The 14,489-nt window shown below is 40.3% G+C and overlaps 1 protein-coding gene across 1 annotated transcript; it reads right to left on the bottom strand.

Annotated features, from left to right (window-relative positions):
- Positions 1-2,882: 2,882 nt before the first annotated feature.
- Positions 2,883-12,455, bottom strand: TIGAR (TP53 induced glycolysis regulatory phosphatase; the record flags this gene model as incomplete). Its single annotated transcript, XM_010170167.1, has 5 exons — positions 2,883-3,419; positions 3,835-3,945; positions 6,447-6,524; positions 10,063-10,184; positions 12,418-12,455. Coding segments are annotated over 5 exons (808 nt in total), but the record flags the coding sequence as incomplete, so codon positions are not given.
- Positions 12,456-14,489: the final 2,034 nt, after the last annotated feature.

Raw genomic sequence — 14,489 nt, 5'->3', positions numbered from 1 at the left:
CCTTCCTGAAATAAACAGGCACTACCACGGACAGGCAAGTTAAGAACAAACTCCCCTCTCACTCTCTGCCATTAACTCTGTTAGTAGTCATAATTAAAACTTTTCTACCCCCTTTGGCTGTGATCAGCAATTTAGTACTCAGGAGCCTCTAGGAAGAAGATGCATTTCACAAGAAGTTCGAAGAGCCTGTGCAAAAGCCCACATTCCCATTTTTCCCTCCTGTGTACACAGCTTATTTCCTTTAGTATATCAAGGATTAATTCTTTTATTTGTGAAAAAGAGCTATGGACACTTTCAAGTAGAGTCTTGAGCAGTTCCTCAAGCTACGTCTGTCATCTCTGTACTTTTGATTTGAAACAGGCCCTTTCTAGTTTCACAAACACAAACTTACTGTTTGGGCAGTAACCATGCGGAATGTCAGTGATGGGTGGCTACCAAGGCCTTTTCCAGTTGGCTGGCTTTCTCTAAAACAAAATTTTACAGATTTTCTAAACTTTTTATTGTGACTATTTGAATTCAGAAATTTTTACTTCTGAATCACACCGAAACACTTTGCTTAAGACTATCTTCATTTTGAACAAAGGTTGCTTATATAAAATTAAACTTGAAATAGAGCCATTTTTACCAAACCTTGTTTTTATGTTATTGAGAAATTGTAAATTTCCCAGGATTCTATATTACAAAGATTTCATGTTTGCTGGAAAAACCCCAGTCATAACACTTTGCCCAGATACACCTGTACATTTTATGGACTGCCGCATACAGAGAAAGAGAAGCCATAATGAAGCAGCTTTCCTTGGTATCTGTAAATAAATGAAAGGAAGCCAGCTGATCAGTAAGGAACAAGTTTATCCCACCAATGCAGAAGTTCTGTATAACACTCCAGTTTAATTTCACCAACCCAACTTAAGAGCATCCATGCCTTCACATTATATAATGTGTTGGAGGTTGAAAGACCAATCCTTGCTGACACCAGTTACTAGTATCCATTTTTTACACATCAGGCAAGCAGCTTTCCTTGCTATGGACTAGTTTTCAGACACAGCAGCAGGTCTTACAGTTATCTGCTAGATAAACAAGCCTCACTGCAGGTAAAAAGCCTCAGGTTCATTTCCATGTTCTGGAGAACACCACCTTAGAAGCCTACACCTCTGCTTACCACAGGGCTGAACACCTCCCGCTTCATCCTCTACATTCTAGCAGTATCAGTATTGGACAAACAGCACAGAGAACAGAACCAGACCCCCATTCTGTGTCCAAGTAAAAAATCAAGAGAACTTTCCTACTGAATCACAGCCACAGGAATGGAAGAAGCAAAGTTCAGTCACCACAGTCAGATTAAACAACTGCTGCCGTTTCTTAGTAGGGCTGCAGTTAAGCAGAGGTATGCACTTGTTCAAGGAAACAATAGCAACCACTTTTTCCTACTCAAAATTCAAGTCTCTGCTTCAAGGCAAGGAAGCCAAGTAGTTTAAAGTATGCAGGACAGTGTATTTTTTAAAATTACAAAAAAATAAAACTTCCATTGAACAGATGCAAGCCGGCCTTCCAATACCTGAAGGGGGCCTACAAGAAAGCTGGGGAGGGACTTTTCATAAGGGCAACTAATGACAAGACAAGGGGAAATGGGTTTAAGCTGAAAGAGGGCAGGTTTAGATTAGATATTAGGAAGAAGTTTTTCACTGTGAGGGTGGTCAGACACTGGAACAGGTTGCCCAAGGAAGTTGTGGATGCCCCCTCCCTGGAAGTGTTTAAGGCCAGGCTGGATGAGGCTTTGAGCAACCTGATCTAGTGGAAGGTGTCCCTGCTGATGGCAGGGGGGGTGGAACTAGATGATCTTTAAGGTCCCTTTCAATCCAAACCATTCTATGATTCTATGATTCTATGAATTTATGCAAGATATTTGATCTGAGCAAAGCTTCACAGAGTAGCTTCACAAAGATTTCAGGAGCCTTTAATTTTTTTTTTTAATTTATTTTTTAAAACAGGCTTAAAATATGCAAATGAAGAAAAGTTTTGTATTATAAATAACAGATAAGCTTAAACAGTAACACTACAAACACCCCAGAGGGGAAAGAACGCAGTACTAACAGCAACTACAAGCAATCATCAAGCAATCAAACTTGCCTAATTCTAGGCAAAAATATTCATCCATGAAGTGTACAACTGCAACTGACAACAGGATTCCAGACGGGTACAACTCATCCTGTCGGTAACGTTCCTTTTCAGAAGAGAGACCATTGCTGCAACTATGTGCACACGAGGTTCCTCCCCCTGCTTACAGTTAAAAATAAGTATGCTTGTGTACACTGCTCTTCAACAGAGGTCTCAAGAACACTAACCATCTCTTACAAAACACTCCTGCGAGGTAGGTATACCTTCGTGTCCATTTTACAAATGGAAAAGAGATTTGCCCAGAGTCTCACAGCTATTTAGTATCAGAGCCAGGAACACATCACCTGACCCTGTACCGAACCTTTTCCACTAGGCAATGCTCCTTTTTAGGTTAAACTATTGCATTCAAAAAAGTCATTTTAAGACAACACATATGTTTACTATTACAATATAGCCTTTTGTAATAAAACAAGAATACAGTATAGCTCATCTTTGAGGTACCATTTCTCTCCCCTCCCCAAGTCTTTTACCTGGAGATAACCAAAAGAATTACGGGCTAATGAAAATAAGTTTTTAAAAATATGCACTGTAGGAGCAGATATGGATGTGACTGGAAGTATCATGTTTCTGTTCATAAAGAGCGTTTGTGTTATTTCTCTAGTGCCAACTTATATCAGGCACTAGGACCATGCAAATCGTGTTATGTTAAGATGGGCAGCAGTTGCATCTCTTCAGTTTTGCAGTTTAGTGTCAATAACTCCAGCCAATCTCAGTAATTACTAACAGATAACATTTCCCAAGCTTAGTAAATGGTGATCTAAAACCACCTCCCCCTGCAAAGACTCTTAAAACACTTTTGGAGCTACACATTCAGCTCCCACATCCACTAAGTGAGAGTCTTGATTAAGACAAACACATGTGATTTCAGGTTTTAACAAATTTCCATTTTCAAGTTTTACAATGAAGTGACTAACTCCTGTATTGGGACTGACAGAAGACAACTGAGACTTTGATAAATCTGTTGGCAAAGTACAGTTGAGATCTGAAACAAAATAACCAATCCAGTTCCTCATGTAGGCTCCATGACTCACCACTAATACATTGGCATCTAACATTTTAGAAGCTCCACCGTTATCAGAGCTAAGTTCTGCTTCACCACAGTGGTTTGTCCAAGGGAAAACTAAGTGTTCTTCAGATGTTCCTGAGCTCCTGCTTGTTGCACCATGCATGCCTTGCTCCTTCTGTTCCAATTCAACAGCTAGGCGACACAGAAATTCAAAGAAATCCCTTGCACGTTCTCTTACCTAAAGAGAAGGGTCAGAAGAGTACATTGTGAAGAATGCAAGAGACTCTGGCTTTCAGAAACCTGAGATATAACTGCTTCAGTTAAAAGACAAATATTTATCACAAACAAGTCTCATAAATCAATGATAAGTTACTGAATGCTGTAAAAACTCCTCTGCCCTCCAAAGCCAAGGTTCAGAGTAATTGCCATTATCCTTCTGCAAAGGAGAGCTTCATGAGGAGTCACCATCAGTTTTATAGTTCTAAAGAGATTCCCTACTTGGCAGCCACTGCAATCAGCAGTGTTTTTAGCTTAGCAAATAGCTACCTTTTGTTGGGCTAAGCTCTCAATAAGATGTTCCTAAGTATGCAATAGCTGCATCTGCACTGGTAAAGTGGCCTAGAAAGCAGGGCACAAATACATAAATACCATACTTCATCCAGTGTTTCTCCTCCAGAAGGTGTGAATGAAGGACATTGCTCTCCAGCAGCCTTTGCCATAGCCTTGAGGTCAGTCAAAGGCCTTCCTTCTGCAACTCCGTATTTCTGTGAGAGGCAAGTTACAAAGAACAGGTTTAGCAAGATCTATCAAGTCTCCACAACCACTTCCAATGCAAACATCTCTCAACAGCTTTGTTTCCCTGGATTCTCAAGCGTAACATGCAGGCTCAACTACCTTTTACATTTTATCACAATATTGGGGGAGTAGGTATCTTTATATGTGCTAATTAAGTTAAAAGTACATATTCAAGTGTGTATGTGTGTGTGTGTGTGTGTGTGTGTGTGTGTATATATATATATGCTAAGTAGAGAAATACATTAAGGGCAACATCTCATTTAAAGTACTAACATTCAAAACAGCCTGATCTCTGCCTTCCTGCATTCTTGACACTCATTCTTAGCATACAAAATTCAAGTGTCTTTGTAACTGAGGTTAAATTGCAAACACCTCTGTTATGTAGCTGTTCACACAAGGATAAATTCCATTTACTCTTCATCTGCAGAAAGACTACAGGGAATTATTTTTCACAAAGTAAGAAACAAGTAATTTCTCTACAGACCTCTGAAATCTCCAAAACAGAGGAGTTAATTTTAAAATCAGAATTTTTGAAAAAGACAAAAAAAGGACAAAAAACCCACAAGTATACTCTATCTATTAAAAATAAACAATAAGGACTCGCCCCATTTTTTCAGGACATACATTACTGCTGTGGACAGTGTTTTCAGAAAACAAGAAAGGCAAAAAAGATCTTAAAAACATATGCTAATGGAGTCAGAGAACATGCAATTAACTATCTTCAATGACATGCTTATTCCTGAGACCTCCAAATATAAGGTCCATGTGAGAAAGAGTAGTAAGAACCCACATACACCACCTAGTTATTCTGGATCACCAGCAGTCACATTATAAAACATATTTATCATCTGTAATGTATTTTATGAGACAGATATACTTGGATGTGCATTACCATTTTTGACCTCAAAGATCTTTCCAAGGCACATCTCTAACAATGGTAAAATAGATTATCACTTCTCCCTCTCAAGATTAATACTTTACCATCACTAACAGATGAAAAACGTATTCAAACTGAAAGCTTTGGTCTTTCCTTGGAATGTCTGAAGACAGTGAAAATGCTGCAGTTATGATGAGTATTTTGAGAAAGTAAGAGCTGATGCTATACTGTCAAACACTCACACTCCAGAAATCCAGATGTTGAGTAGAATACAGAAACATACACATTACTGAGGCTTTTTTAATTATGTCATTATCCACTTGCAGTGGATATGCAATTAGCTGCCATAATAACTAATTTATTACAGTCTTCAGAATTTAAAGGTACTGAAACACATTTACTTCAGCCTCTCAATTCCCTTCTCTAAAGCAAAATATTGCCAGTTTAAGAATATTAAGAAAGATGTGAAGAAATACATGCTCTGAAACTGATTAAAATTAAATCCTAATCTTAAAGATTTTTCCAGACTTCTCTCATGAAAGCACATCATGAGACAATATCTTTCTTAACAGAGTAAACAACATATGTTATTTTAAAGCACATTTCTTCTTTTCATGCAATTCAAACTTACTTCCAGTTATCCAGAGCAGTGACTTACAACCTGTGGCCTGCAGACACCGTACTAGCATTTCTATACATCCACATAAACACCATGAAAGAGGGGAAAAAAAGAAAAATAAAAGTAACAGTAACTTAAGATTATTCTTTCTAAAACTGTGTATCATGGTCCATAATATTTTCAAAAACCTCAGGTGGTAAAGCAACCAAAGAAGTTTGGGAGGCATTTAATTTCCTGATTTCAGGGGAAGAACTGGAATTTCTGATAAGAAAAGAAGATCCAACTAGGAAATGCCACAATCGTGTTCCGCTTCTTAAACACGTATTTGCCCACTGGCAGAATGCCATCCCCCTTTTGGTTTTGTTAAAATTCAGCTGACATGCTCAGTGTCGCAACTGAAGGGTAATTCATATTAGCAGAAACAGCAATCAGAATAAACTCAGATGATGAAGAGACACTAAAAAACAGACAAGAGGTACAGTTATGCCTGTTGTCAGGCACAGAGGCTAATCAGGATGTTCCATGGGCAGCAGAAAGCTTTCCAGTAGTCTTTGTGCAAATGAAAAGGTATGAACAGCTAAAAAGCCAGTATCGAGTTGTGCCATCAGGCTAGAGGAGGCAAGCAGAGAGAGTATTTTAACAGTTTACATATGGAGTTAGCAAACAGAGCTAAGCTTTTTATTACATTTAAGATAGGTAAGGTAAGATTTACATGTAAAGGGAAGTAAATCCTTAGAGCATCACAGTTCCAGCACTCATCACTAAATTTTGGCTTTGATTCACAGTTCTGCAGTCAGGCAAACGATATAGAGTACCTGATGTGAAGAGTTCAGTTTTCAGTGATTAAAAACACATCAAATAGTGCTCTCCACTGTTAAATCTACCATTTAATAAGCCAACATATCCATCAGCAGTAAGTTATATTTTCAAATTGTTCAGTATTCAATATTAAAACAAACTGTTTTGGCACTTACTCTCTCTCGAAGTCTTGCATCATATTTGATTTCCAAATCTTTGCAAAACTTGTTTTTTCCTAGAATTGTGGCAGCAGTCTAAAAAGTGAATATACAGTCACACCAATGAGCTGTTTTCTCATGGGATACCTAGACCCTCTTACAAACCACAGCCAATGTGAATCATGTCAGTAGTACCCAACAACCCAAACAAACAAGGTAAATTTTTTTCAGCTAGTAGTGTCTGTCAGAATTGGATATAAGGCCTGTGTCAGGCCATAAAAGGCAGAAAAACTGCAGTCTTCTGAAAGTTCTTCCACAATTCACTGTCTAGAACATTAGAAGACAGTTAGGGCCCATGAAAGGTGGGCAGTAAGATGCGCAGCGGCAGGATTTACTGGGATAAAAGCCACATCTTCTCTCATGAACACTGCTACTCACAAAGCAATCACGCTGACACACTCTTTACCTGTAGCACACGAGTCAGGCTCACAAGCAGCACGTTCCTAAAAAGTGATCAGTTAATCCAACTCCAAAAAGCGTGGCATCTAAAAATTAAATTATTTTCTGGCAAGTGCACCTGAGGAATCAAACACTCCTGAAGCAGCTAAGAGGCAGGAGGGTGTTTGCTGGCAACATACTGAAGTGTGAGGGAGCGATGCACTGAAGATATGCTCGGGGTGCAGGGGGAAATCTAGCTCAGTGTATTCACCTACCTTTTGATAGCATGGTCAAGAGACAGAGAAAATCCAAGAGGCTTCGTTTGCTTTTAACAGTACGGATATCTTGGGTTTTGTGCTATTTACCTTTTTTTCTTCCAAGGAAGCATGTGATTTTGGGGGTGTATGGAGGGCAATAAAACTGATCAAGGGGAAATTCTGATACCACTTTGGAAAAAGTATTGCCTAATACGGGCTCTAGTGTGTTGGACATTATACAGCTGTCTGGCTGCCACAGTCAATAATGAGAACTAAAGGAAGCTAACCTGCTCCTGCTCTTACATGGACCAAAGTGTGAAGGCTGTACTGGATTTGCATACACTTTTGACTGGTAGTATCAGCTGGAATTCTTGAGCAAATGACCACAACCAATCAAACTTCACTGACATTCAAAGAACTCATTTTGAAAATCCTCCTTGGATTCTGACAAATAATAAGCAGTCTTTTACTAACAGGATTTAATGACCTATTTAATGTATTGCTTAGGAAAGGCTTTATGTTGCAACTTTAAATATCTGTGATGGAATAAGATAAAAATTCAGATAGGGTTGAATCCATTTCCTTGTATATATGAATAGCATCATTAATTGTATAATTATACTCTGAAATTTCTCCAGGGCCAATATCTCATTCAGTACATAGAACAGACAACATTCAGCTACTGAGCCCTAATTCATACTCTGAACTGTAAGTAAAAATTAAGCTTCATTTACTGTGCTGAAACCCAAATCTGCTCTGAAGAACTGAGTAACTTCCTCACACCTTTCCTACACCATCCATTACTAGAATACCAGCATGCATCAGAAACGGTACCATTTTACACATGGAAAGACTCAAAGATTTTCTCTCGTTCTTCTCAGGGCCCAGCCTGTCCCAGTCCTGAACTTGCCTTCACTACTGCACAGTCCTTGTCCCCGCAGCACGAGCATCTCAGAGGAGGCCTCATATTCCCCTGCAAACTTTGGTGTTATGCTCTGTTAAGCCTGTAAGTCTTACGGAGCCACGCTCTGCTCACACCACACCCCAGTCTGCCCAACTAGTCTTTTTTTATTTTCACATTGCAGGTCTGACTGTTCTGTTCTACACTTCTAATTTCTGGAGCTAGTCTTTGACCCTCCTGCCTAGGCTTATCCTCTCAAAACAGGCTTCCCTGCAAAACCTCTCTCTGCATTTCCTATACCTGCTCACTTTGCATCTCAGAGTTCCTGCCCAGCTAGTACAACTCTGTCTGCACACACCCCTGTCTTCTCCTATCCTGTTCAGGCTTGAACGTTCAGCCATGGGCAGTAGCCAGAGGACCCCGTACCACTCCTGGTTCCAGTAACCAGTACAAACCCTGACTACAGCTGATGCAGGAGACATTGTAAGGAAAAGTAAACTTCATCACTAACAGTTTCTGTAAAAACTGGGTTGTTCTCCCCTCCCCCCCCCACCCCCCCCCCGCCTCTTTTGCAAGGGAACTGGTACATTCCTCTCATACTTGAGCTATGAGGTGACTGAGTAGTAAAAGACACTTCTTCATAGATTTGCAGCTGCCAAAAAAGGGAGTTCCAAGCAAATGGAAACCACAGCTTTACACATCTTTGGAAAACCTTTCACAAAGTCTTGGAGAGTTTGTCAAACAAATGGCAAAACACATTTCCTTTATGCAAAGGACAAATTCAGATCTGTCTTCGACATTATGAGTGTGCAAATGCCTCTCATGGAAAAGACTGTCTCCAATACAAGGAAAAAAACTGCCAATCTCGCTTTCAAGCAGCTGAGCATTCAAAACCAATTCCCCTAAGGCAGGCACATGGCACAGACAGGTTTATGAACATTATAAAGCACTATTAATGTTTTTAAATATAATCACCACTATTCACACACTTAAAGGAAGTGACTTGCCAGGCAGTTGCTATGCATTTTAAAAATATCTAATTATCATACTCCTTCCTCCCTCTCTAGTTTGCTTTCTGCTTAAGTTGTGCTGCTACAATAGTTTCTGGGACTGTGCTGCAAAACTGAGGAGCAATGTTGATGATGTACGTTTTAAGAAAAAAGGGGCTTTTTTTGTTAATCTGGTTTACAACAAGGCTTCACAGACTTTTGAGGTAAGAAAGCAGAGCAAAAAGCAAGCAACCAGCAGGGCTATCAAGAATCTTAGTAGCTTCAATCATTTGAAGGCTACATGTCTCCTGAAATCACAGCATCAGTAACAGAAGATAGAATTAAGGATAGGGCTTCCACAGGAGACATGACCTTCCCAGAACAGCTGATCTATGCCTCTACCTTTAAAAGGTCTGTTTCCCTAATTTTTTGTGTATTTAATAATCTTGCCCATGATATCACTTGTAATCCCACTCAGTAATTACATTTCTTCCTCCTTAATCAACCTATTAAATTAGTGCATCAGGAAGAGAGGTGTGCTATTACATTCCTGCCAAAATCCAACCTCTCTGCACATTTACTGACCCCTTTACTAACTTTCCAGCAAAACTTCATCGTGCCTATATTGGTCTGCATTGCTCAGAAAAACAGAGCATACAGCTGCAATGCATAAGACAGCAGAATACCACAGTCAATTTGTTTTGTTTCTTCAAAGAAAAACTGACTTCAGGCTGTGTTGCCTCCAAGTCCCGATTACTCCTTTAGCAAGAACCTATGCACGTATACAACGACAGCAAATCCCCTGGACCACAGCATGACACCCTGCAAAGCATGCTGGCCTTCGTCACTTCCTAACTGAGCTGTTCTCACTGACATCTCCTTACTCACAGAGGTCTTCTTGAGTTCTACACAACTCAAACTGCAGTTCTAAGTCCATCAAAACAGCTTTTGGCTTTCCACATGGTATTATTTTTGCATCATCAATAGCAAATAAATGCCAAATTATGAAGCCAATATTTTACATTCAGTTGCCTCAAGAAAGCACTTGCCTGCTTCGCTCGAAGGAGGTCACTTGAAAAGACATGAGTAAACTTCACATTACTGAGAAATAAACCAGCAGCATCCGCTTGTCTGAAACCAGTTGCAGAAAGTGGCTCATCCACTCCTTGACCTACAAAATAAAAACCCATCAACATTTAAGACATGCAAATTTTAGATCATTTAGCAGCTGAACAACCATGGCAGCAATAAAGAATCTGCTCAGCCATAATAAAATGCTTCTCCTTCAGTAAAGCCAACTCTTAGTAAAAGACACTGCTCCTCTGGTCTTCCCTAAACTCAGTGTCACAAATTGTATGAAAAAAGGGAGTACAGGTTAGGAAGACAGAAGTATCCTTATTGATATTTATAGTAATGTATAGATATGACAAATTTAAACATAAAATAGAGCATATATTTTCTAAGGTCAGTAGTCACTCCAAATCACCTGTCCTTTTCAGAATGGTCACTGCCAGGCTTCCTGCAAGAGGAATCTTACAACTGAAACTGAAGCTCTGGAAACAAACTTGTTGCTTGTAAATGAGAAAAAAGACAATACAATTGAGATACTGTTGTTGATACTAAAATACATATACAGAAAAAACATGCACATTGGGAGAGTCAAGTCCTGACAACTACGAAATGCCTGCTCCTCCCTGTTCCCTAACACTGACAATGCCTTGAAGAAATGAGGCAGTAAGAAGGGATCCTGTGTAATGTGGAAAGCAGCACATACTTTTTGCCAAAGACACGGTTTCACAAGAATTTTACAGCTGACGTACACACAATCCGTTGTGGTCTCTTCCTCTTCCCTACTCCACCTTGCACATTGACACTAATGCTCATGCAGCTGCACAGCGAGTGTGTTGGCGAAACAGACCCAGCTGAAAAGCAGCAACCCTTCCAAAAATTGTTTTCAGCCACAGTACTCTGTGAAACGAACTGGCCACAGAGCCACAGGACAGCGTTGAGAGAACCAGCACTTTGGTAACCCAACTTGAATGAAACAGGTCTGCTCCTGTCACAGCAAAGAGTCCGTAGGAGAAACAAGAACTGTGGCAAAGGGACAAACCTGTAGGAAATTGCTACGTCCTCACTTGTACCATCTATTTTACTTTCACAGGAAGTCAAAGCAGAGAGTGTGCAGTTCTCATCAGATCCACAACTACAAAAACAATTTTCACCACGCAAATAAATACACAGTCATTCATACGCTTCCAGTAGCAAAAGACAGGGCACCAGAAGTCCAGAACTTGAGTTCCAAGTACTCTGTCTGTAATTCAGCCCTGTGAGACCTCAGACCCCACCATGTTAGTATAGGTCTTGCAATTCTCAAAACACAAGGCAATGTTGACTTTCTACACTGGAGAGGGAACAGGAATCTACATGTCATTTGACACAGAGGGACAGAAATTTAAAAGACATCACTGGTACTTGTAAGAACACGAAGCTGGGGAATATTCTTTAGTCACTTTATTATGAACACAAAGCCATGTTGCAAGAACTATAAACTGCAATGTCAAAATAGAGGTAGGAAAATCTGGAAGTGCAATTCTTCCTCACAGTACATAGCACCATATAAAGTCTATTTATTCAGAGCACAACCCCACTAAGTTCCCTGTAGCAGTGAGCCTTGGTTTTCCTACAACAGACATCCAAGCAGCTCAAAATTTTCAGTTCTGGATGTACAAGTCAGCAGTTACTAAGCAGAAGTCTGGTTTTAAATGTTTGGTCTAAAGACTGCCTTCCTAGAAAGAGCTGGGTCTGAACAATACAACCATTCAAATAATCTTTACTTTTCATTCTTCCTTGCTCTACTGTGGTCTTTTTTTGCAAGTGACAGATCACCTTCCCAAGGCAACAGCCTCCTTTACAACATGGCCTTTACTCATCCTCCTGCAGCTCTGTACCAGACAAATGCACACCTGGCTGGTTCTTCACCAATGCTGCAGCTCCCACTTCTCATCTGAGCCCCAGAAGCCTTTTTCCCAGGCTTTGTACTACTGAGATGTCACACAGTGCTATGGGACACCCTGGCATCCTTAATAACAGGTGATGCTATCGCTTTATTTGATTACAGGTTACTTTTTTTTCCCCTGTTTTAAAAAAGGAACTATTCTAATACTACTAGTGATGAATTTCTGGTACCAATGTTTGTTGATATTCTGTGGAGATCGACTTAGAATCTTCATAGTTCTTTAAACCTATCAAGCTAACATCTTGGCTTATAAATAAATTCTCTTCAGACTTACAATATTATCCTGTAATAATATGTAATAATTCATCAGCTGGTTACAGGATTTCACATTTTTCAGGGAAGAATAATTTTCCATCTCTAACAAGCTAGCAGAATACCTGATACTAACCTTGCAGTATCTTGTCTTTGTTGTATCTTGTTTCTCCACTGAAAGAGATTATAGAAAAAAAAAAAAGCTCACAATGATTTTTCTGAATGTTAAAAAACATTATGATATTAGCTACTAACAGAAGACAGCAGAGTCTGAATATGAAAACTGAGATACAGTACAGCAGAGCCTCTTGTCAAAAAGATGTATTTGAAGATCTTACAATAAAACAAAAACATTTTCAAGTAGTCAACCCCAATCATGCCATCAATGCTTACTGAGACAAACCTACCTGGAATAAAAGGAAGTAATTTCTTAAATTTATCATAAATTAGTTAGAATTTATCTATTACAATTACACCTCTACCCCAGAGAGAGGGAAGTTTCAGGAAGACCGTGAAGCCCTCTTATGAAAAGCATGTGCCAGCCAGCGGGACCTCTGCACTTTAGAGAGAAGCAAATTCAAGAGATTATCAAGAGACAGCAGCAGAGCAGGCTGCACACCTTGAAGTAACACAGCATTAAGAAGCCAGAGCTGTAGAGAAACTACTAGAATGAACACCACCTTCTTTAAGAATTACAATATTCTATCTTGAAGACTATAACTGATGGCATTCCAGGAGAAGAGCAACTAAACCACGTGCAGATTTCTTCAGGAGGGAAAATGTAACGACTAAACCTGACACGAACAAAGTTAAGCATGCTGACTTCGTTGAGACTCCTTGCCTGACTGAAATGTCACCTGCTTCAGTTTTAGCAGTACTAAGGCGACGTGTGCTGCTTGGTTTTTATAGAGACAGCTATCACCACTGCTGTGTGGAAGTCCTCAAGATAAGCCCCAACTAGTACCTGAAGGGGCCTACAAGAAAGCTGGGGAAGGACTTTTCATAAGGGCAGTTAATAACAAAACAAGGGGAAATGGGTTTAAGCTGAAAGAGGGCAGGTTTAGATTAGATATTAGGAAGAAGTTCTTCACTGTGAGGGTGGTCAGACACTGGAACAGGTTGCCCGAGGAGGCTGTGGCTACCCCCTCCCTGGAAGTGTTCAAGGCCAGGTTGGATGAGGCTTTGAGCAACCTGGTCTAGTGGAAGGTGTCCCTGCTGATGGCAGGGGGGGTGGAACTGGATGATCTTTAAGGTCCCTTCCAACCCAAACCATTCTATGATTCTATGATAAAGCCAATACCTTTAAGGTAGAAAAATTAAATATGCTTTAAACTCTTTTCTGCACAGCAGGCAGTAATTTAATTCTTCAGGCTCTACCCATTTCCCAACAGCTACTTTTGGCCTTCTGAGGAAAATGTAGCAGGCTGGATGGAGTCCATCCTGCTGGTCATCAGTTGGGGTGGGGGGCAAAGAACAGAAGTTTTCTGAGTAGCACTGAGATAGCACAGCATATGCGAGCACAGTCTGATGGACAGACTCCCACCCATTTGCTGGTGAATGAAGGGATCCTTCTGAAGTGTCTGCAAGAGTCCCATCTGAAGATTCCAAGCTCAATGAATTGTTTCAGGCTCACATGTTTTCTAGCCGATGTAAAAGTCAGGCTGTAACTACACCATCATGTTTTTAAGGGAAGTCAAGAGTATCTCTTAATAGGAGAAAATCAGGGGGGAAAAAAAAAGTCATTCCTCCAGTTGCACTGATCAAGTATCAAACTGTATTATGCTAAAGGAGAAAAAATAAAAAAGTTTAGCTTGTATACAAATTAAACAGTTAACTACTGACAACTGCAGGAAACCGGTGCTACCTGGTCCAGTTAACTGCAAATCTTTGTCAATATCCCCTGGAGCTTGAATGAAAAACTCACCTCAACAATTTTAACTAAGTCACAAACAGCAGTTCTTTAACATTTCACAGTAGCAACGTTAAGACGAGCACTTTGCCCCACCAGAGGGGGAGCTTTCGGCAGGAGCAGTCACCCAAGAGTTCGCAAATAGCGCTGGATAATGTCATGTACAGCCCCGCACTCCCATCGACACCTCACTGCGCCGACACGGCTCGGCTCGGCTCGGCTGCCCAACTGAAGGAAGCCAGGACAGGCTCACGCACCCAGGCAGCCCCAGCAGCGCCAGGGGCAGCGACCAGCCGAGC

This window comes from Antrostomus carolinensis, unplaced genomic scaffold (assembly GCF_000700745.2).
Source record: "Antrostomus carolinensis isolate BGI_N321 unplaced genomic scaffold, ASM70074v2 scaffold2306, whole genome shotgun sequence".
Taxonomy (NCBI): Eukaryota; Metazoa; Chordata; class Aves; order Caprimulgiformes; family Caprimulgidae; genus Antrostomus; species Antrostomus carolinensis.
Note: the sequence above shows the minus strand (reverse complement) of the source record. Positions and strands in the feature narration are given on the sequence as shown.